At 45.0% G+C, this 23,325-nt stretch overlaps 1 protein-coding gene across 1 annotated transcript in view; it reads left to right on the top strand.

Annotated features, from left to right (window-relative positions):
- Positions 1–7,454: 7,454 nt before the first annotated feature.
- Positions 7,455–23,325, top strand: part of GFOD1 (Gfo/Idh/MocA-like oxidoreductase domain containing 1) — a 71,944-nt gene continuing 56,073 nt past the window's right edge. The window contains exon 1 of the mRNA XM_075084040.1: positions 7,455–7,850. Coding sequence (XP_074940141.1) covers positions 7,598–7,850 — 253 coding nt within the window. The 5' untranslated portion in view covers positions 7,455–7,597. The remainder of the gene's footprint in view (positions 7,851–23,325) is intronic.

Raw genomic sequence — 23,325 nt, forward strand, 5'->3', positions numbered from 1 at the left:
AAAATACTAGCTATCTGTGTTATTCCTAACGATTAATGCCTTCAGCCTGATGATGATTTTATATATATATATATGTATATCTTTGTTGTCTGAGCTGTTAAAATACTTCTGAAGAAACATTCTCCTCTTAAATGAAGTTCTTTTGAAAGAGCGTATTTTCATTTCAAGAGGAAGATTAAGCCTTGCTTAAATATTAACAGGAATCTCTGGTGTGGAAATTATCTGTTTATCTTGAGTTGGGAGTCAGTCTCTAGCTGTTATGATTTCAAAGAACATCTCAAACATGTAACCTCATTAAAACCGGTGCCCAGTTGCCTGCCTTGGTTTGCAGATTTCATGACAGCGCCGCACTCTCCTATTCATTTTGATGGTGACGATTCAGGCCTGGATACCAGATATCATTGACTTTTACCATGTTCCTTCAGGCACACCAAGGGAGGACCTGTTCTGAATGCCAGCAGGCACGGGCAAGTCAGAGGAGGAAGGGGAAGCAATTAAGCCTGATTTCAAGAAGGAAGTCTCCAGCTTTGAAAAAGCCAAGAAAAACCTTTGGCTCTTAGGAGGGAGAGAATTAAAAAAACATCTGATTGTTTCTTTGTTATAAGGAAACCAGTGCTGCAAGTTTCCGATCCCCTGAAGCACTTGACAGCATATCCTCCTTGCCCCGTTGGATGGGGACCTGGGGGATCCCAGGGATGGACTGGCCTTCCTGCTCTGACTAGGAGACGTTACTGCTTTCCTGACAACAACAATGCCCACCTTCTTCACTACTGACATTATACAGGTTCAGTACTCACCTGGATTGAGAAAGAACCTCCAGAAAGAACCAAAAAATAATGGTTTTACTATTACGGATAAAGGAGAATTTGCAAAAAGCCAGTAGCCTAGAAACTGGACTGGACTGAATTTACCCATCATGCAAATAAAGAACACATGGCTGACCATTATTGATTTAATGAAGCAAGGTCACAGAGCAGGTATTGCAGGCCAGACTTCAACATGATCGCATCAGTACAGTTGGCAAATCTAAAGCCTGAGATTTAACAGCGTTACAGTCCTAAAGAGCATGATTTTAAAGGAGCAATGGCTGTGCAGAAGCACACTAATGCCTCAAAAGTGACCGGCAATAACCCTGTTTGTGCTACTGGCATAGACCTAACTAATGCTCTTTTTCTCATTTGTTTTTTTTTTCCCCCTCAATGCATAGAAAAGGAAGACTTGCTGACTTGCATTTATTTGTTCAGATTTAAAATAATCACTGTACCAATCCAGAGCTCCAAATGCATGTGCCATAATTTCAAAATCAAAGTGGAAGCAAATGAGGAAGGCTGCCTATGATCATAGGATCATACTTCAGGCTGACAGGGACCTCAGTAAGTAATGCAGTAAATACCACTCAGTAGTGCCTCTCAGGGAAAAAAGAAGGGTGGCATTTTAATGCGCCCAGGAAGCTAACAAATCTGGTTTCGGACAGATCATAGGAAAAGTGCAAGTCTCTACATTAGAAGGGAATGCCCTCCAGAGGCAGTTAGCTGGGTTCATCTATTCCCAGGAAACAGATACTCCTGGGACTCGGTATCTTCTTACTGCACACAGGACATGGCCTTGTCGCAACTGGTAGGCAGAAATTCCTGCTTACCCTGCCTGAATCACTGAGCCTTTGTCAAACAGCAGCAGGTTTTCCGTTGTGAAATGTAATTGATTCGCAGTATCCTGGAAGGCTGTCCAAATCTGCAGTATTTCACATACCTGACATTTAAAAATTATTCATGCAATAGATATATTTTCCTTTAAAACCTATTCCATACCTACCTCTGTTAGGGCTTCTTGCAAGTTATGTTGAAGCCCCAGCTGCTTTCAGAGAGAGGACACTTGAGGAGGGGGGTGACTGGCTCCAGCACGGAGCAGTCTTGTGCTACATTCCCATGTAAAAGGGGGTTTCTACAAACTGAACACTTTCAAAACCCACGCTGTATGAGCAGACTTAGAAGTCTGGAAATCACATGTGCTCGCGTTCATGCACTCCTGCATGACTAATAAAGTGATTATTCTCTGTTATTTTCATCTTAAAGTAACATCTCAGCTGCCCTACAAGCCATGTGCAATGTTCTATTGCTAAAATAATAATCACTTTGGCAGTGTATTACAGCTATTTGCACAGCACTTAACAAGGGCGATATGACACAAACTACTGCTTAGGCTCAAAACCGTTTTTCAGAATTAAGAATTTCTCTATGACTCATTCACTCTTTTTTTTTTTCCCCTCAGCCTAGCACCAATATGAGAATCCCCTTCTCCATGGGTCTACTTACATATTTCAGCAACCATGGATTTGCTAAGGTGGCTTAGTAAGCTCTAGCTACTTCTGCCCAGTCCATTGCATTTGTCAAGGGTCTCTGGAGGCCTGGCAGGAGCCCAGGCAGAGCAGAAAATGGCCAAGGCACAGGTACAGAAAGCTAAATTTATTGTGGTCAGGAATCCTGCCTCCTGTGCAGATCCAATACCTGCTGTTGTGTTCTAGGTATGTCTCAGGTGTGTCTGATTTGCTGAAGGCATGTCAGGGATTTCATCTGCAGGTGCGTAGCGTGCAACACATCTGTTGATTCAGTGCTGGCATGTGTGCTGCCTGGTGCATACACCCATGTTTTGGTCAGGAGAGAATGACTGATGAAGCTTTAAGCACATATTACACCTTCATAGGGCATGATTGTACCCATGCAGATATGCACTCATTCCTTCCTTTCATTAAGGGATTCCATGTCCATGTTTGCTAACAGGTTATCTACCTGCTTTCTCACCTTATTGAACTGCGACTGACAGGAGCTTAGGAAAGCCAGCTAGCCCAAAATTGTGTCTACCAGATGAGTGCCCCATTTCAGGTGCCTACTTGCTCTCAAGCACCCCAGAAATGCAGACCCAACAGAGGACATGGTGCTTTTTTTATCTGAGCCCCATTTCTCCACTTGTGATGTGGGAATACATACACTTGTCTTCCTTTGTAGGATGTCCATATTGTGAGAGAGTGGAAACTGTACTTATTTAGGTCCTTCTCCATGCCTTAGTAAAGAGAGCACCAACGCCTTCAGAAGTATCTTGTTAGTGATGTACTTTCTTAAAGCCTCACTGGCTTCCTTTCAGTCCATCCACTCTTGGCATACACATCTTCTAAAGAAAGGGTCTGGAAACTGGGAAAGAATAAACTCGGAAAATGTGCTGAACAGGCTCAGAGAGTCCAGGTACAGGCATAATTCCTATTGACCAGAACGGAGAATGGCAAAATGTATTATGAACCCTTTGCTAGCACACGTGGTCTACTACTCGCTGTTGCACTTTGGACCCTTTAATACCACAAACATTAAAGCAGTTCCTGCCTTTAGATCCCAGAGCAAGAACTTCTGTGGGTTGTCTCAGTGGAAATGCACTCAAAGAGACACTAAAAAGAAGCGTATGGCTCTCTTCAAGAACAAATTCCTGCCGGCCTGAGAAACTGCCAATTGTGTGGCATCAGATGTAGAAAAGGACTTGAGCAACTCAGCTCATACATCCTTTCTTGTGCTGCATACTAAAGCTGTGGATGAGTCAGTACAGCTGAGTGGGAGAACCAGACAGGTCTGAATCACCACTTTTTTCTTGACTGTGAAGCATTATTATTTCCATGCAAATAATTTCAAATCTCAAAGCCATAGAAGAAGCCCAGTAGCAGTGATCGCAAACCTCATACCCCAGGAGGAGCCAACTGGTTAATGAGAATTCACAGCCGCTTCATGTTTGAAGACACTGATTTATGTAAAAGGAAATTAACTGATTAATCTTAAAATCCTGGAACTTGAGAAGTACTTGGAGGGACAGTAAGCTCCGTTTCAGGATTTTGCTGAAGCTATGTATTATTCAGCTCTTTCCATCGTTGTTCAGACTGATATATGAGAGGTTTGAGAAATGCAGCTGTGGAGTCTGACAGGATAAATGTTTAAAAAGTCTGAAAAAGAACAGGTTTTCTTTTAAGTACAGAGAAGTAAGAAAGAGACAGTGTGGGATCCTGGTACTCTATCAGGCAGATCTTCATCTTTTGGTTGCGTTCAGCAGGCTTTAGATAGAAACCTCTGCAGTATGTGGGAAGACACCTTCACACATTTGGAAAATAGATTGAGGACTTCTATCTGCTAAGTGTTATCTGTATCTGGATAAGTGTTATCTGTGACCTTTCTGTGTTTTACTTATGCCAACACATAACAAGCATTTGCACGTTGTGTAAGCTTGATTGATTCTTTCATACCTGTTATACATCCTTTTATGTCTAGCACTTTCAACTTACTAGCTGCTTTAATAATAATAAAACTAAATACCAAGCTAAATAAAAAATAAATGAAAATAATAAAAAAAAGTTTAAAAATCAAGGATTTTTTACTTTTATAATCTCAACATTTATTTAAGAAGAAACCAATATAGTTCTACAGAAAGAACTTCATACAACATCTGAAATCCAACCGAGAAGACAGTTTCAAATCTCTGCAAACAACTCTATCAGAATTCTCTAGAAGAGCTATTAGGTTGTGAGTTCTCAGATAAAGTCGGTGATGTACCTATATGTACATTGTATGGTATGATGGCCCGGAGCTGCAAAACTCAACTGAAATGTGTAAAAGGAATAGAATTGTGAGTGCAACGCTTTTACTAGTTTCTTGCTGGTTGCTTTCATTTACAGAATTTAGAAACAGAAAAAGGATGTATGAGCCTATTATGTTTTTTCCTACGTGCAACTTTATGCTAATTACTTATTTCAGGCTAAGAAAAACATCAAGAAAGAACAAAATTATTGTCTCTGTCAGAGAAATCTGTGAGAGTGTGTGTGTGTGTCTTCCTTGAAGGACGGTTTGGCAACCTTAAGAACAAAACGCAAGCTCTCTTGACAAGGCTGGCAAGCTTAGAAGTGGGAAGATGTAATATACAGAACACAGGAGGCTTCGTAGCTCAATACACACAGCCCGGGGAACCTTGGTCCCAGTTAGACACGTCTTCAAAGCAAAGCGCTCTGCTGCTGCCTTAACCTTTTTTGCTTTGCACAAAAGATCTTGCCCAGATTTGATAGTACTTCAAGCCAGGAGTAACTGGCAGCACTAGTGATGTAGATTTGAGCACAGATCGTGCTCTCGTTTGTGTTTGCAGTTGCCTACATTGCAGTGAGGACATGGTCTGTATTACTAAAAGGCCGGATGTCCTTCATCGGCTTCCTTCAGTCCTTCTGGGTGCTCACGAGGACAGGCAAATATAGCGTGGTGGCCCTATTTCACACAATTCGTTGAGAAAGAATCATACCCTACTCCAGTACAAACAGTATGGATTACGTCCTCAAAAGGTCCCGGCAACAAATGAGGGGGAACACAGCACCACTGCAGATGGGGTAATTCCGATTTGGTGTTCCAATGTGTTCAGAAGTTGACTTGGCTACTGGAGTGCTGAGAGCTAGGTGCCATTCGCTCAGCTTAACTCTGCAAAGCTATGGTTAACCTAACTGGAGAAAAAAAAAAGGTTTTAAAAAGTAAAGCAAGGAAAAATTCTCTCTAGGAAAACAATGGACTTAGCAGAGTGTAATAATGTCATTCCCTAGTGCTTAATTCCCATTTTGTATGCCTTACTGAAAATTTCTCAAAACAATGACTATACATAGATCTCCATAAAGTGGCTTGTTCCTACTAAAATAATAAAAACTGTAAAATTACTAAACAGACATACAGTGTCTATTTCTCTTTGACCTTCACATATTTACCCCGTTCCTGTAACCTGACTACTTTCTTGGGGTTTATTATTATTATGTGCAGACAAGCAAATAAGAAAAGAAAGGTATTCCAAATTGCTCCTCCTGGGAACACCGGGTACAAATAGGTTTGAATGTCTGATGGAGAGCCCCAACGCAATCTTTGTATTTTAGAGAAAGTTAATACCCCTGTGGTTATTTGACAAATGCATCTGGATCGTGTTTCAATTTTCAGAAGCCAAAGAGTATCCATCTCCTTTGCTTCAGCGCTAATAGTGCATGGATAATAAAACATGTTTAACTTGCGGCAATCCTTTTGGCGCCTGTGCTTTTTGTAATGAAGAAGTGTTTGCTGTGAGATGGTGGCAGGAAAAAAATCCCCACCCCATCTCCTTACAGGGTATGGGAAAGGCGTGCTGGCTTCCAGGCCTGATTTTTCGAGCACTGGTGGATTACGTTTGCAACATTGTCCCTGGCGCATTTCCAGGAGTCTAATATAGGAAAGGTTTTTAACTTCTTTTGTCTTTCCTTTCCCATTGCTTTTGCCTTTCCTCTCCCCTTTCCTCTTCTCTCATTCCTTCCTTCCTTGCTTTTCTCTTCCTTTCTCTGAGGATCTGGTAAGAAAGGACAATATGTGGAAAAACAGCATCTCTATTCTTACCCTTCAGCTGGAATCATTAAGTTTCTTGATTTTTCTTCTTTTTTTTTTTAACAAGTGAGATAGACAGCAGTGCAACTGTGTGGCACTCACTGGAGCTACCCTCCTTTCAGACGAGCTGATCGGCGCTGAGCCAGGGCAGAGATTCACCTCCCTGAGAAGGAGCCCCGCGCAGATCCCTGAGGGGCCAAGGGGCGCTGCGGTCCTCGGCCGCTCCTGGGCCCACCTGGCAGCCCTCGGGTCAGTAGGAGCCGGGGTCTCACGCTGCACACGACGGGTGCTGGGGTTCAGGGCAGCTCCCTTCATGCTTTAGGACATGAAATTCATGGAAAACTGTCACAGGGGGTGTCGGACTGAAGGCCGGTGGACGCGACCAGCTCACGCCAGTTTGCCACTGTGGCTCTCCCAGCTCTCCTGTGCCTTTACCGGGCGTGACCCCCAGGGCACGCCATCACCACTGCCCCTCCGCTGCCCTCCCGTGGGGGGAAGAGGCGGGTGGTCGTCCGGGCCCAGCGGCGCAGTGTGTGTGTGTGAGTTACCCCGAAACCCAGCCGCCAGGCGGGCAAGAACCCCCAGCGGGCCCTCGGCCAGCACCTGGCCAGCCGCCATCCCGCCGCGGCTCCCACCCCGCACCCTCCCCCGCCAACCCTAACCCGGGGCAGAGCGGGCGGCTGGGCGGCCCCCGGGGGACGCCCCGCAGCACCGCCCTCCGGGGCGGGGCCGGGGCGGGGCAGGAACAAGCCGGGAGGTGAGGGCGAGGCCCCGCCTCCCCCACGGCCCGGGAGCGCCCGCGGCGAAGATGGCAGAGGAGCGGCGCTGAGCTCCGCGCCGCCGCCGCCGCCTCCTCCGCCGGGGGAGGGCGGTTATCCCCGCCCGATTCCCCGTTTCCCCCCCCCCCCCCCCCCCCCCCGCCCCATTCCGTCCGTTAATGGAGGCCGGCTCCTCCGCGGCGGCGTGTGTGATGGTGCGGGCATGGCAGGGCAGCCGGCGGCGCTGCTGCCGCTGAGGCGGGGGGTGGCTGGTCCCGGCCCCGGCGGCGGCAGCGGCCAGCGGGGGCTGCCTCCCTCTGCCGCCTCCCCCCGCCCCGGCCGGCGCTGAGGGAAGGAGGGGGCGCCGCGCCTCGCCTCGCCTCGCCGTGCCGCCCGCCTCGCCCCTCGGCTCGGCTCGGCTCGGCTCGGCTCGCCGCCATGCTGCCCGGGGTCGGGGTGTTCGGCACCGGCCTGACGGCGCGGGTGATCGTGCCGCTGCTGAAGGCGGAGGGTTTCGCCGTGAAGGCGCTGTGGGGCCGCACGCCCGAGGAGGCGGAGGAGCTGGCCAAGGAGATGAGCGTCCCTTTCTACACCAGCCGCATCGACGAGGTGCTGCTGCACCAGGACGTCGACTTGGTCTGCGTCAACTTGCCGCCGCCGCTCACCCGGCAGGTCGCCGTCAAGACCCTGGGTGAGTTCGGGGAGGGGTGGGGGCAGCCCCGCTCCATTCACCCGTTTATTTGGAGAGGGGCGGTGGGGGATTGCGCTGCGGCAGCCCGGCGTGCCGTCCCGCATCCCCCGGCCCCCCCGCCACTCGGGTCCCCGGCAGCGGGTCCCCGCTCCTCCGGGATGCTCGGGCAAGCCTGGGTAGGGTCGGGCCTGACACCCAGCCCACGCAGCGGGGGACGGAGCGGGAGGGGAGGAAGCAGGTGTCATCCTTGTGATGGTAAAAAGCTGAAAAAATGATGATCCTGCTCGCCTTCGGCCGGCGGTTTCCATAGGCGGCTGGCAGGGGAGCGCGGAGGGGAGCATCGCTCCCGCCTCGGGGGGCTGCGGGGTGCCGGCTCTGCCCCCGGCCCCGGGTCGCCACCTGCAAACCCGAGAGGGAGGGCAGGAAACGGTGACAAGCGGAGGAAACGTGGTTGGTTTTTTATTTTTTTTACACCCGAGGCTTAATTAAGATCACGTAGAAAGGGAAGGAGGGAGTGAGAAAGTAGGCACGCACAGACTTTCGCGGCTTCTCCGCTTGCAGGCGTGCAAAAATGGGCCGCGTCTCGCTTTCCCTTAGGCGAGCCTGAGTCTGGGCTCTGCGCTCTCAGCTTCGTGACCTCTGGTCCTTAAACACTTGTGTTCTGGTGGATTTTAGTGGGAGTACCCTCCGGAGTAAGGAAGTCTTAATTTGTCCCTACAAATATAGGTGGGAAAGGGTAAAAGTGAGGGGGCAATGCTGTGAGTCATCTCTGTGGTGGAGTGCGTTGAGGTTAACAAGTCTGGGTGGCTGGTTTGGCTTTGGGGCTGCAGCTATGTAGGTTGATTGCTATCGCTTTCAAGCTCATAAATGTGTGTGGCATGTCGTAGTGTTACATTGCTACTAGCATACTCATTAGAATTAGTTACCATTCAAACGCGGCTGGTATTGCAGCCAGTGAGTGTTTTCAGCCCCTAAAATTAAGCAATTAAGTGAATTAAGGCGGTACCTAAAAAACCTAAAGTATAGTGTAGGCATTTGTCTGGAAACCTTGCTCAGTAGTAGTATTTTCTGTACTTGGAAAGGCTTGTCTTTGAGTCAGAGAACTTGTCTTCTGTAATACACTTTTGACTTCTTCCTCAAGATACAACACTTGTACCAGCCGCCTGACTTGTTTGCCAGAATGATGTGCAGATGAATTTGTACTGCAGAAATGTATATCCCACAAAGCATAAATAAAAGACAGTATCAAGGTAACAATGTTTCATGTTTGACAGATGTGAATTTGGTGGCAACTGTTGGTTTTCCTGTGACATGCTTCCCTGCAGGTGTTGCTTTTGGAAGTGCCCCAGCTTGCCTGTGCTCCTGGAGGTAGAGTCCTGCGAGGTTTCAGGCAAACAGCAGGCATCTGGTGCAAGAGCAAAATTTCTGAAATAACAAAGAAACACAATTGGTATGATTTTTCTGGAGGGCTTAAAGTAATATTATGCTTTGGCTCTCTCTGAGTATTTGCAGCTAAAGAAGAAAAAAAATCTTTACCCAAACATGCTGAATTTATGAATGATGCTGACGATTGATGTAGCTGAGATGTTACTGATAACTTGCTGATGCAATCTGCGAGCAGCAGGCTGCAAAAAAGGTGTTTTCTCCCTATTAATTGGTATTGTACTATTCTCAGTTCTGTTTCACCTCTGGTTAATTTGGTTTGCTCCCATTCCCCAACGTTATTTGTGTGTTGCAGTAGTAGCAAAATGTGTGCAAAAACACATGGAATGGTCATTAAGTAGGGATTAAACATATAAGGTCATAACTTGCAATGTGATAACTTTTAATGTATTACTTAAAGGATTATTATGTACAGAAATATCTCTTGGACTATAAATAACTCTCTCCCCAGTTATTTCAGAGTTAAACTTTTACTTTTTTGTATGTTGTTTTAATTCAGGCATTGGATCTATAACAATGAAAGCTCTTGAGTGTTCATACTGGTGCAAACATGGGGCTAGAGCAATGGCTCCCGAACTGCTGAGAGGAATACCTTCCTGGCTTCCACATGAGGGAAGGTATATATCTGGCCTGGGAAGAGGCAGGGACCAACTTTTCTTTTGTAACTATTTTATTTTAAATCAGCTTGTTGCCTTAAGCTGTATTTTCATTTGGGGAGCTTTCATTATTAAAAAATAAAAGCCTAGGGAAGCAGTTGGCAGTGTTTCCGCTGCCTGTCTAGAGCTGTGTTTACACTGTGAATTTGCAGCAGTGTTCAAATCCACTCTGGCCTATTTCTGATGTGAACTCTGGAGATGAAGGTGGGGTGAAACAGGTGTCCTTGCAGCTGTGTTTAACTCAGACCACTCAATGGGAAAAATTCGGTTGCTTTGTTTTCACTTGTATGCCTGACATGTAGATGCATTGCTGCTTTAAATGTATTTTTAGTGTTGTGGCCTGCCAACCACTATTAAAACACAAATGTGTGAATCCACACCCTAGCTGAGGAAGTCCCCACACTGTGGCTTCCTGGAAGCTGGGAGGTGGGGGGAGAAAATGGGAGAAATAACGGCTTTAAACTTGCCCTGTTAACTTTTTCGCTAAACCTCTGCTGCTCATCACTGTTAGAAACAGGATCCTGAGCTCGGTCTGTCTCTCTATGGCAGTTTCCTTAGGAGCTAGATGAATGTTGGGCGAGTCTCTGGAAGAGACCAAGTTTGAGAGAATTAGAAACTAGGCGGGTTTGGATGATGACCGAAAGCATGTATAAAACCTGTGGTGTTTTAAGTGAAATGTACTGATGGCTTCTGTCACTTCTGTGTGAAAGGCATCAAATTCCCTGTTTGCTTCTACAAAACAGGGCTGATCGACCCTTTCTCCTTCCTGCCTCCAGTCTATCCACTTGCTTAGGAGCTCTTCTGTTAATTGGTGTTTGTACTTGTTCCCTCTAGTTGAGGCTGCTGGGTGCTTGCATAATGCAAAACTAATGTCCTGACTGACTTGCTGCTTGGTGGTCAAGAAAGATCAATGGTTGAATATTTGGGTTCTGGTGTTGAATAAGGGTGTTTTCCTTTCTCACTGAGCTGAGAAGTTTGGCATGTTTGCTAGAAGTGGTCTGCTTTGCCCCTGCCTGCATGCATTGGTGATACAATTGTATACAGTCCACACAGAGATGTGTTTGCATACAGGGACAAAGTATGTCACCAGAGTTCCTATTTGTGCTCAGCATCAGAAGAGTTGCTGGTACAGACAAAGTTAGCCTCCGCCTAGTTCAAAATTGTTAATGCATGACTTTTCACAGTATAATTCCTCCCCCTTGTTCAATACAATATGGCATTCTGCAGATCCTGACTTAAGTGGTTGCCCAGTGTTACTAAATAGCTGTTGCATCAGGTGAAGTGATTTACTGCAGGTGGTGCTGAGAGGTCCTTGATGACATTTCATCTCTAAGCTGAAGGGGAAATCTCAGCTGTTTGAGTTTCTGGTCCTGTTGGTGCTTGACTCAAGTCAACTTGGCTAAAGAGAACTTATTCTGGAGGTTCACATGAATGTTTCTTGGTAGCAACTGTTTTGTTTTTGGGAAGAGTCAAGTACTAGATGTTTTTTAAAGCATGTCTCTGGAGATGTTACCCTTAATTCTGTTTACAGTGTTTTTGCTTACTCTTTAATCTTCAGTTAAGGGCAGAAACACTGAGCTGAATATTCACTGCATGTGTTACCAACCATGTCTAAATAGTATTAATTGTGAAATGTTTGTATTGTAGTAGTGCATGGTAGGAGTCCATTGTGCCTGGAGACTCTGCAGAGTATGACTTTCCCAGCACTCCAGAGGTTGTTCTTATTAAGGAACACTTAAATTTGTTTGCTGACTGGTGCTGCTTCTATACTTGATTGTGGTCATGAGGGAGCATCTTTATTGAGAAGGAAATGTAAATAGTACTGCTCAGATCCTCAGCTTCCTACTCTTCCGGGGAATCATGGGCATCGCGCAGGCTTACAGTACAGGCCTGCTGTCTGGAAGTTGTTTGAGAACCCCATGTTAAAGCACTGAAAATGTATCTCTGGATTGACCCCTGAAGTGGGAGGAACATCAGCTACAGCAAAGTAATGCACAGGTCTGGTGCAATCTCTAATTAATTTCTACATTCCTCTGTACCCATGCAAATCAGGCAGAGATTACACGGTTGTATCAGTGGATAGAACTTGGTCTAGAGTTTGCAAAGTGGTTAGGATTCTTTGGGATGAGGTGCTCTATTAAGGGAAAACATTATCATGATTATTTATTATTAATAGCAATGTAATAGCTGTCCTGCAATATTGAGTTTAAATTTGGCCTAACAGCAGTGACTTTCAGCAGAACATGCTCTTGTACTTGGAAGGCAGATGACTTTGCAGCATGTTAAATGTGAATTATGGTCATCTTATTGCAAGAGAAAGTCAGATGAAGTGCTGTCTATCTTTAATCAGCAGAGCTAGCAAAGGCTATGATGCCTCTTTTTTTTTGCATGTATTAGAAAGTCGGTCCAAAGAGCCTGCTGGCAATTGGCTGCAAGTCTTCTTCCTATGTGAGTGATGATGGTGTATCACAGAAGATGGCACTTAGCTCTTCCATTGACCTTTTTCTCTCAGCACTGCAGACCTTTAATTCCAGTGTTATTCCTGTAAAAGTCCAACAGAGATACTGTGGGATTAGGCCTCCAAGACAGAGCACTGTTCAGGTACTGTTTAAAAACCAAACAAATAGAAATAAAAACAAATCCCTCCCCCCTGCCTTGTTTCCTTTCTGGCCTTCAAATTAAAGGCATTTTTGTTTTTCCCAATTGTCCTCTTCTGTCTAAAAGTAACAGCCAGTTCTGTTGTTGCAGTGGTGGTGCAGGTTGGGAGCCCAGTAAGGACCAGACTTGGGATACTGGGGCACTGAGCTCATACTGTGATGATGCACTGGAATTTGCCTAGACTAAGGAAGAGCCAGTTGTGATTGAAGCGGTTGTATTAAACAGTGTTAGGTATGAACACCATCATTGTGATCCTGTATCCAGCTGGGCCAGTTTGTGTTGTTACAGTTCCCTCTGTACTGTTTTATAACAGAATGTCTGGCCTTGAGGATCGCAAAAAGACCGTAAAGGTGGGTTGCTGTGGTGTTGTCCCCGCACCAGTGTGGGCAGCTGAAGCAGGATGGGCTGAACCTCTTGAGGACTGCTGTGGGACTAGTCTGTGCCCACTCAACCAGAGGCCATAGCGCTGTGGAAAGTAGCAGTGCTCTCAGTTTAGGCAGTTACCATCCCTGGTCAGAGGTTACTGTGCCCTGTAGGTGAGTTGGCTGAAACAAATGTGTGCCCAAGCCCTCAGCTGCCTTGTTCGTCCCTGTGATTTAAAGGTGAAAGGTGGTGTTGGAGCACAGACACCCTCCTTCCAGCTGCCAAGTGCTTGGACCTTCGGCGTAGGAGCAGCGAAGGAAGCGAGAGTGGTGCTGGCTTCTGCCGCTGCTGGCATTTGGTCTGTCATGCTCCACTTTGCTAGGCAGGGCCCATAGTGAGGGCGGTGATATTTTGGTGAGAAATTTGACTTTCTTTTAAAGACATGAGTCAGGTGCTTTTTTTCTTAATCTTTATATACGGAAGTCCTTACGGCCTTCACCTGTTTCACTGAACTTTGACCACTTATTCTTGCACTATTCTGGTCCTATATTGGTGTTAGCAATGGTGGTAAATACAGCTACTTTTCCTACTGTCTGTGATACTGGAAAAACTCAGCTGTTCAAAGACACTAGTGCTATTTCCAGCACAGGTTCTTCCAGGGCATCCTTGTCAGTGTTAACAGCAATGCACTGGCATTAGCAATGCCACGATGTCTTGATTTGGTATTGAAAATGGCTGATAGAGCTAGGTAGCCATCTTAGGTGTGGCTTCTGGTGTGGCTGATGAAGGCTTGACCAATGTGGTGTTAACTAAGAAAGCGCTGGAAATAGTAAAATAATCTCTCATGAGCAAAGCAGGTGTTTCTGCTAACGGTGTTAGCACGCATGTCCAGCCTGGTGGCTGTGCTAGTGAGGATCACATTTTGTATTTCTCTTGCTGGCACACTTGGTAGAGTGGATATCACATAGACAGCATGTTGTGCAACCAATATTTTTGGTGAGCCATTTTTTGTTTAGTTGGCCTACCTGCTATTCTAAACTAAAGGCTGCTAACAATTGAAAACAAATGCATTGTAAAGACACTTTCTAAAATTCAAGTGGTAGCTCAATATTTTGCACAGTTAATTCAAATTATAGAAGAATGGTGTTCTTAGTTATGTTAAAGGAGGATTGTAAAACCATGTCTACGTGCAAAAAGCACCAAAATTTTTAAAATAGGTGTGCTGTGGATGCTATTACACAAACAAAATGTGTAGTGTAGCTTTCTTCTATGAGAAGATGAGAGAGGGCCCTGATAAAAGGTGTGGTTTTGCTGCTATAGCTACTCCCAGGCTAAGTATTGTAATTATTTAACTTCTAGAGTAAATTATTGCATCCCTAACTGGTAGGGCCATATAACATTGTGTGGGAGCTCTGCAGATGAAGGACTTGTGTCCTGTTTCTGTTCCAGGTTTTGGAAGAATGTAAAATAATAGGGGAATTAAGGAAGAATGTGTAGATAAATGCGGAGAAAGGAAAATATGTTGGACTAAATTTTCAAGCTTCCCACTGTTGCTTCTTCCTCCCCTCCCCCCCCCCCGCCCCCCCCAAACCATCTCATGTCCAAGATTGACTACATGACAGAGAGATTTGCTGTATGATTCCAGACATGGGTACTGGAGCACAGCCCTGATGGTGGCAGGGTAAAAACTGCATGATGCTAAATATGTTGTTCTGTCTGCTTTTGTTTAAGAACTAGGTAAATTGTGTTTAAGCATGTTACAACTTACTGTCATTTTCTTTGCCTGTGCAGTAGATTTTGCCCATTTAGCAGCAGTGGTGGCAAAGCACCCAGGATAAAATGGAGTTAAATTTCTAGGGTGGCCAGGATTAGTGTTTTTCACAGGCCACTGCAATGCAACAACACCCTTCACTGTTAATATCAGCTTGCCACAGTGTTATCCGGAGTTGCTACGAATTGTTCTGGTTTCCTCAAACTACCAAAGCACAAGTGTTTACCCTACTGCTTTTTGTTTATTATTAATATACTAAACTTTTAGCTTATAGGAGTGAGCTGTCAGAGTTGGGGACTTAATTTACAAGGTCGGCATGCATGCAGGTAACAAAATTATTTTGGATCTCAAGCATTGATTTAAACAAATTGGTTTAAATGGCTCTGTAATTAAACAGGAACAATCCCTTGTGTAGGTTCCCTAAACTGATTTAAGGCCTGGTCTGCACATAGATTTTTGTACCAGTGTAATTATGACTGCAAGGGGTATGATTTCTTTAATGTAATAACTGCTGCGTGGCTATTAGGAGTCCAGCTGGTGCGACTCCTGGCATGAACACTGTTCTGCTGGCATAATGGCATCTGTATTTGATATAGGTTATTCTTGCTCCTGTGCAGGCATAAATTGTCTGTCGCATATATATTTAGAGCATTCAGTGGTATAGATGTGTCCATGTTACCAGTGTAGTCCAGCTCTAGGTGTATTGATGCAGCTGTACTCTGCATAAAGGTGGTGCATGTATTGATTTAGGTGGTTTATTGTTGTGGACACTGGGAGGAATCCTGTTTGGCTTTTGGGTTGTTGTGAGCAAAAGTCCCCAAAAGGTCTAAAGAGTTTTTCTGTGCTTGTTCAGGAGCTGGGTATGCTAAAAATGTGGTGGTGAGGAGCAAAGGAGGCTGGGCCTTGCTGCACCGCACAACTGGCATTGAATGCTGATGTCAGACAAGACTCATGCACCTGGCAAGTGTAAGTGTGATTCTCCTTGAACACTGTGGATGCTTCTTATAGCTGCCCTTCCAGATGGTGGAACTGGCATCCAGGAGAGTGTAAACACCAGATCTTATTAGTACACAGGCCTGCAGTCTGACCCACAGGGTAACAGGAGTTTTAGGGAATTGTGGAGGGTGGGAGTTTAACCCCCTGATTTCCTTTTGGAAAATGATAATAGCATCCTTCATTTTAGCACAGCCAGGGCTAACAATGGAAGTTATTATTTATCAGGCCTAACTCCTAAGTATGTGCCTGGTGAAGAGCACAGAAAATGAGAATCGTGTGAGGAGCTTGGTTGGTAGTAATATAGGAATAAACATAATGATTCAACACAGGGAGTAAAATTACTTACGTCGTTTGCTACTGTGCCAGGGTTTAACCTCAGGGTGAAAACTGGTGCCTTCAGTTCCATCACAGCAGCGGTCACTGCTTTAGTGAAGCAGATGGGGGTGAAAAAAAGGTAGCAACTTTGTTTTGCATTCTGATGTTTCCATGGCTTTTATCAGCAATAAAGACCCTTGTTTTGGCACTTCCTTGCAGTGAATGTTTGGCAGTCTTTAGCTCTTCCATCTGGTCATTTTTTGCCAGGAAATGCCCAGAAGGGAGGTCATGGTTGAATTAAATACTGTCTCTAGGGTACTGGGCTTCACAGGGCTAATGAGAAGCCTTAATATAGAGAGCTTTTCAAAATCCAAATGGAGTCAAGCAAGGAGAGAGAACTATAAAATAGTAGCTGTCCTTTCTGGGCTGGAGTGCTGTTGCTTAAAAATGTGAAACCAACAGCTAGACTGAGCACTCAAAATTCTTTCTCTTGGTGTCTATAGATGTACATTGCATATGGTTCCATATATGTATAAAAATTAAAACAACATTAAGGTGAAAAATATATAAATTAAATTCCTGGAAGTCCCTCCCCTTCCTTCACTTCCTCAGCCCATAAAAGACAATGCAACTGTTACTGTTTCATGTGGGGATAGGAAAGTGGAGAGAGAATAGGTTGGAGAACATCTGGAGCAGTTGCAGGCAAGCTCATGCACATTAAAATAAATTCCAGGAATATGCCTGAAAGATGCATGTAAAAGCTCAGATTCTGATCTCACTTGCTCCACCGTAAATGCAAGTAAAGCTTTACTGGATCAAATGGTTGAAATTTATGGTGATGTTACTGAGAACACGTTGTGGCACAGAAGAAGAAAAACTAAAGACATAGCAGGGAGAGGACCCTGGCCTTGCAGATCTGTGTCCTCTTGGCAAAGTCAACCCTGTCAATTTAGGAAATGGTTGGTGGGAGTCCTGGGACACAGTTCTGCAAATCTTTGCTTGCTTCAGTAGTCTCCTTGAAGGCAAAATCCTTGATTCCTTGCAGGGAATATCTGTCAGGCATAATAATTCATGTAAGTAGGAATTTGCTTGCAAACTGTTTTTGTACCATTCATAAAAAAAAAAAATCCAAAGATACAGCTGTACAGCTACATCTGTGCAATTCCACAACTCGATATGGTTGTGTTTGTACAACACGTTACAGCAGCATGTCTGCAGGAATAAAAAATAAGATGGAAAATATTTGGAGCAGTGGTGCTTAGAAATGTTAGCCATAACCTATGAAAATCTATCACTAAATGAACGTGATGGAGCTTGCGGAACTCTTTTGTGACTTGCTGCTTGCTTGAAGGAACTTAACAATTTAGTGTTGTGAAAGATGCTTTGTGGTTAAACAGTATGAGATGCCCTGATAAAAGCTTATTTCTTGGGCAGAGTGCTAAGCAGCACTCCCTGAGACTAGTTTGTGGGAACATGATACAGCATTATCCAAATACATGAGAAGGTGTCCTGGATTTTGTATCCTTGATTAACAGGCAGGACTCATTATTCATGTTGCTGAAGAATTCTGCTTAAAACTCTGTCATGAGATGCTTGGTTTGCAAGGGTGACATCTTTGCTAAACAAGCCAAAGTATATTTGGACATGGGCTATGACTGTTGGCATAGCTTGAGAGAACCATGGACCTGAAATGTAATTCTGGCTATAACTTTTACTGGACCCCACCATCTAACCATTAGTGAAGAAAGATACTTTGAGGCATTGTATGCCTAAAATGAGGTAAGTCTATGTTCACAAGCCACCTCACTTCTACCTCAAAAATGCTGACCCATTTGCATGTGAGATTCAATGCTAACTAGCAGATTTATTTTATGCCTTTGATCTTGGTGCTGTCTTGCAACCATTCATATAAATTTAACTGTGTTGGTACTGTGGTGGTGGTTGTTTGAAAATACGGATTTGTTCACATAGGCAAAGGTGATCCTTCACAAGGCCTGATGTGCACAGATGGTTTGGCAGCTGCTCAGACCAAACCTGCTGCCATCTGCACGCAGAGACACCTAACCCCTTACACGTCAGGTGGAAAGAAAATTGTTGCATTATACCCTTGATGTGTGTTTGAGATTCCTATCTGCTCTAAGCAAGAGTGGCATGATGAGAATAGACTCTGTCCTGAGCTTTCCTTCTCCATAATGCAGGTTGTATATTTTAATTAGATTGCACTTACCTGCCTTCCTGAAGCTGGTTTTGTCTTTCAGGGCTCCCAAAACTACAGACTGGGGATGGGGGAGCACAGGGGGATTAAGAGACTTGCTGAAGCTTGTGTGGGAAACTGGTGAGAGGGATGGAAGCTGGGTCATCTGATGTCTGCTCCTCTCTTTCACCGCGGCACCTGCTGTGGCTGAACTGTGAGTGGACAGTGATCATGACAAACATGCCTGAGCTGCTGGAAGAGGACCGATCTCTGTCACTCTGGCCAAGGCTTTTCCCTGGATGGTTGTGCAGGTGGTCTAGAACCAGGGTGGGAAGAGAGGAGTGGGGACAGTGCACGGAAACCCGATTCCTGGTTGAAAATAAACTCTACGCTCCTCTTGGTGCTGTCGCTTTTTAATGTGTATGGGGCAGCTTGTGAAGGACTTCCAAGGACTATTGGAGGGACTTCCTTCTGCGGGGAAGATTCATGGCTGGGATTGAATGATCTGTGGCTATGTCGAGTTTGAGGATTGTATCTGGTGCTGAATATTCTGTGGGTTATTAATGCAAGTAATCATCTTTCTGGTGTTGGAGCTTTATTTAACAGATGCTGCAAAAATCTTATTAAGCCAGCTTGCTATGAGTGATGATGGCTCAGCAGCTGGGAGACCTGTGTATTTATTTTTAATGAAGTGTAGAGTTTGTCTTTACTGTATGTTATGGCCTTCTGTATGCTGGGAAACCCTTTTCTTTAGCAAATGGGCAGGGCCTTTCTGTACTGACTGGAGCAACTGCCTTTTTGGAAGATGTACAACAGCATACACGTAAGTAATGTTGGTTGCAAACACAACCTTGAGCATTGGCTTGAGCTGATGGGAGCAAGTTCAGATTTGGAGGTGCTCAAATGTAAAAAGATACTTAATATCAGGCGTGGACATCATTTTTTCAGTCTTGTAGACCACTTGCCTAGGGCCTCCTGCATTGGGCAGAATCATCTGAGAGCACTGGGTGAAAGCAATTGGTGTGCTGGTAGCTGCTGGAGCTGTCATGTCAGCATAACGGTGCTTGTAAGGGATTTGTGCTAGATGGAATTGCACTGTGCAGGCCCACTTGTGATGTCTTTCCCTTTCTCGCTACATCTGTGTGTTAGTGCATTTCACCAAGTTGGTAAATAGGCAGGGTATTTGAAAACATTTCCTTTGCTTGGTGCTCAAAAGAAATTTGTGGGGTGATGCTCTAGCTGCTGAACTGGATTTCAACAAATTGTTAAAGGTTCCCTTGAAGAGTCTTAAATGTAACGCAATGAGTGTGATATTAACTGGCCTTGTGAGCTCTTTGGCATAATGAACAAGTAGTGGATTTTGAGGCTTTTGCTTACTTCAGGGAGGAATTACTCGCATCCTTTACTGAAAAGGATGCATCAAAGAGTTAACAGTACAGGAGGTGCCTGCGCTGTAAGGTTAATTTGGTAGCATAAAGTATAAGAAACTTCTTTGTTTTGTTTTCTACTAAAGAATATATTTTACCAAGGCGCTGGGGATGCAGCTTTGGCCCTCTCAAATTATAGGATTGTGTGTTTTCAGAGACCTCCTAGCAGGTAGTATCTACGCTGATAAAGTTTCCTCTTCGGAAGTGTCAGGTGCTTGCACCACAGCTCTGGACCAGGGCAAGGATGACAGATATTTCTAGGTTTTAATAACTGTCTGATCTAAGTATGCTAGCCTAAATTCTGTGTGAATTTTGTGGTGCTTACAGCTGGGAAATCTGAGTGTAGGGACCAAGCAGATCATATGGATTATACTCTTGTGGTTGTAATGACTGTAAATATATGTATATATTCTTTGTGTATCAATATCTGTAGAACAAACTTCGGATGGGCTTGTGCTGCAGCTGTAGGCGTGTGAAGTTTCTGTAACTGTTAATGCAGGAAAAACCAAGTATCATGGTCTTCAAGTCCTGCCAACAAATAAAAATACAGGAATTTGCAGTTGAGTATTGTTCACAGAATACATATCTTTAGTAATAAGATTACCTTTTCAGTCTCCTCTTTCCACCTTTTTCTATCTATTCTTTTATTCCCAGGCTCGCCAGGCACTGTAAAGCCTGTTAGGGCCTGAAACTAATATTAGGGAAATTAAGGGTGTGGGTAATTGTGCTATTGAATTTGCTTGCAGCAAACAATGGGTGTAGTTTCTCGGAGGGAAAAAAAATGGTCACAGAGAAAGAAGTCAGAAAATTAGCTTCAGACCAAGTTTGACTCTGTAGCTCTGATTGGAGAACTGTGTACCATGAGCCTCACTTCATATTTAATGCAGCTGTGCCATCCTGGTCTCTAAACCTGTAATTACAAGACTATGGGAGATGGATTGATGTGGACAGTAGATAAAATGTTAAAATACCATGGGTGATGTGGGAAACAATATGCCTTATGTGTTTTATTTAAAGGAACTGGAGAATAATTCATTCAAAATGCCATGAGTTGTCAATCTTCGGTCTTGTTTTGAATGTTCAAGCAACTGTAAACTGCTTCACAGAGTGCAAGGTAGTGGAAGTTCAGGGCCCTAAGTCAAAACAAGGTATTTAGAGTGAAATGTTAATTTTGGTAGGATTAAACTACTTTAAACTGGCCTGTTGCTTTTCAGGCATGCAAGCCAGAAAAAGACCTATGTGGGGTAATCTGAGATTTACCTCTAGTTTTCCTAGAAAAATTGAATCTTTTGTGTTCATGCTGGTATCTCCCTGTGTGCTCATACAACGCAAACTCTTTCCCACAAGAACATGGATGCAGTTGGTGTCAGTGGTCTTCGTTCCTCCTTGAGATTAAATTACACAGAGGTAGAGCAGGTGGAGAACACTTTGAGCAGCCGTGGATGGGAGTCCATGTGTCTCTGTGTTCCAGTTTCACAGATCCTATAGCCCTTAACACAGTTGTGAAAATCTTTCTCCCATGCTTTTTCACATCTCCCATGAGAAGTTTTACAGTAACAGGAAAAGTCTCAACACTGTTGATAGCTGGAAGTGTCAGAGCCCATTGATTTGAAGCACATCAACAGTGGTGAATGATCAGAGGCAGTGTTAGGTTGCAGGGCTCTTCCAGAAAGTGAGATGTTATTTTTGATTAGGGGAGGAGGGAGGTGGATGTGTTGTAAAGTCTTGCCAGTCCTCGCCCTTGTTGCACACTGTTGTCCTTGGGGACTGCCTCAGTATAGCAGTGGGTGTTTTGGGTTAAGTGTAGGAAGGATGTTATCTGTCTGGGCAGGTTAGGACCCCAAGACAGCTTGTCCCTCTCTGTTCGTGAAAAGCAGTGGAGTAGATGCAGTTGTCCTGTACGCAGTCAGTTCATTTGCTGTCAGTGCAGAGATGACTTTTACTTGGGAGGAGGCACCTGGAAAGACTCAGGTGGATTTGCTTTCAAGGTTGTGTGCTAAAATTTGCAGCTTCAGAGAACTCATGGTCTCTGAATTTTTTGCTCATTCTAAATCTTCTGAATCTGGCCCATGAGAGTTTGATCAGTATTAGGAGGGTATCAGGGCTCCCAGGCATGACCCTAAAAACTTCCATGTGCCTAAAACCTAAAGGCTTGAAAGCCTTCTGATTTGCTACTGGCAGAAAGTCGTCTGTTGGCAGTTACTTTCTCTCCAGCAGTTACTGTTTTGTCCAAAACTCCCAAAGAAACTGGTCTTCACTGAATGCAGCGCTACAAGAAATGGAAAACCAAACCCATTCACTTGCATTGTCTTGGCACTTCTGTGAGATTGAAAAAAGTGGCCAGACCAAGTGTTTGGTTTTTTTTTAAACAAATACTTTTTTACTTGTAGTGTTTCCCTTATGGCTGGTGCCTTGCTGCCAGGTTTCATCTCAAAGCAGGTTTTTATGGTTAAGCTGTAAATACTGGGAGTGTGGTAAAGAGAGTGGAATTTGTGATGGAAATGTGCAGCAGGCCATAGCTGTGCCATGCTGCCACTGCCATCTGCACAGCAGCAAGCTTTAGGCAAAACAGAGAATATCGTATTGCTTTCTGCATGGCTGATTTTCTTACACTGGGTAGCTTGTGTTCTGTTTGCTACCTTAATTTGGAAGCAGTGCCAAAAAAGACTTATGAGGGGAGTAGTAGTGTGGGCTGTTGAGCGGTCGAAGTCCTGAATTAGGGGTAGAAACCACCTAAGTCTTCCCTCTGCCCCCTTAGCCAGGTGCTTACTGCAGGTCCTTGAATGTAACCGCAGCATGGCAAGCCTTGCCCAGCTTTGTGCGAAGCCTTGTGTTGAAAAGGCATAGCGTTCTTTGGCATTTCTTGTCTTTGAAAATGCACACTTGAAAACACCAGGTAACATTTGCCTGGAAGTGGAGGATGTGTTTCCATGAAATGGTAAGAAGGGAGAGGCTGATCTCGAGGAGCCTAAGCATGTGACACCTCCCTTGTTAGAAACAGGGAAAATAGATGAATACAGAAAGTAGAAAAGCACCCGTGATGCTGACAAACTTGGCCTGAGGAAACCAGATGAATAAAGGCCGACAGGGGAGGGGATGGGAGAGAGCCAGAGCACATGGGAGTGGGTGTTTAACACAGCAGGCTGTGCTGCTGTGACCAGGCTTGCAAAAAACAGAAGGGGAGAGAGAGTGTAGCTGGGTGGTTGTGGCTGTGACTCTCAAACTCCCTGCCTGCTCTCCCTCTTGCCAGCTGTGGGCTGTGTTCCCCATCTCCGTCCCACTGTGGGCTGGTTCCCCAGAAGGGACTGGGCAGCAGTTGCCCCGGACATGGCTGTGAGGGCTGCTGTGGTGGTGGTGTGTCCCTGGCAGCGAGATGCAGCTGGGAGGAGAGGACTGAGGCAGGACCTGGAGCAGTCTGCATTGTACTGAAAAAGGGTGAACTGGGAGGGATGCCAGATGGTGGGGGGAAGGAAGACATCGTTGACTTCAGTGGGAGCTGTAATATCTCCAACACAAAGATGCAGTGAATTAATGAACCCTCCTTAGAAGTGAAAGTGCTAGCCATACACTTTGGTGAAAAAGGTTAAACAAAGCAGCATGTTCCCTTTACTGTCTTTTCTTCGAGCTAGCTTGAACTTCCCAGAGAAGGATG

The sequence above is a fragment of the Phalacrocorax aristotelis genome, chromosome 2, assembly GCF_949628215.1.
Source record: "Phalacrocorax aristotelis chromosome 2, bGulAri2.1, whole genome shotgun sequence".
Taxonomy (NCBI): domain Eukaryota; kingdom Metazoa; phylum Chordata; class Aves; order Suliformes; family Phalacrocoracidae; genus Phalacrocorax; species Phalacrocorax aristotelis.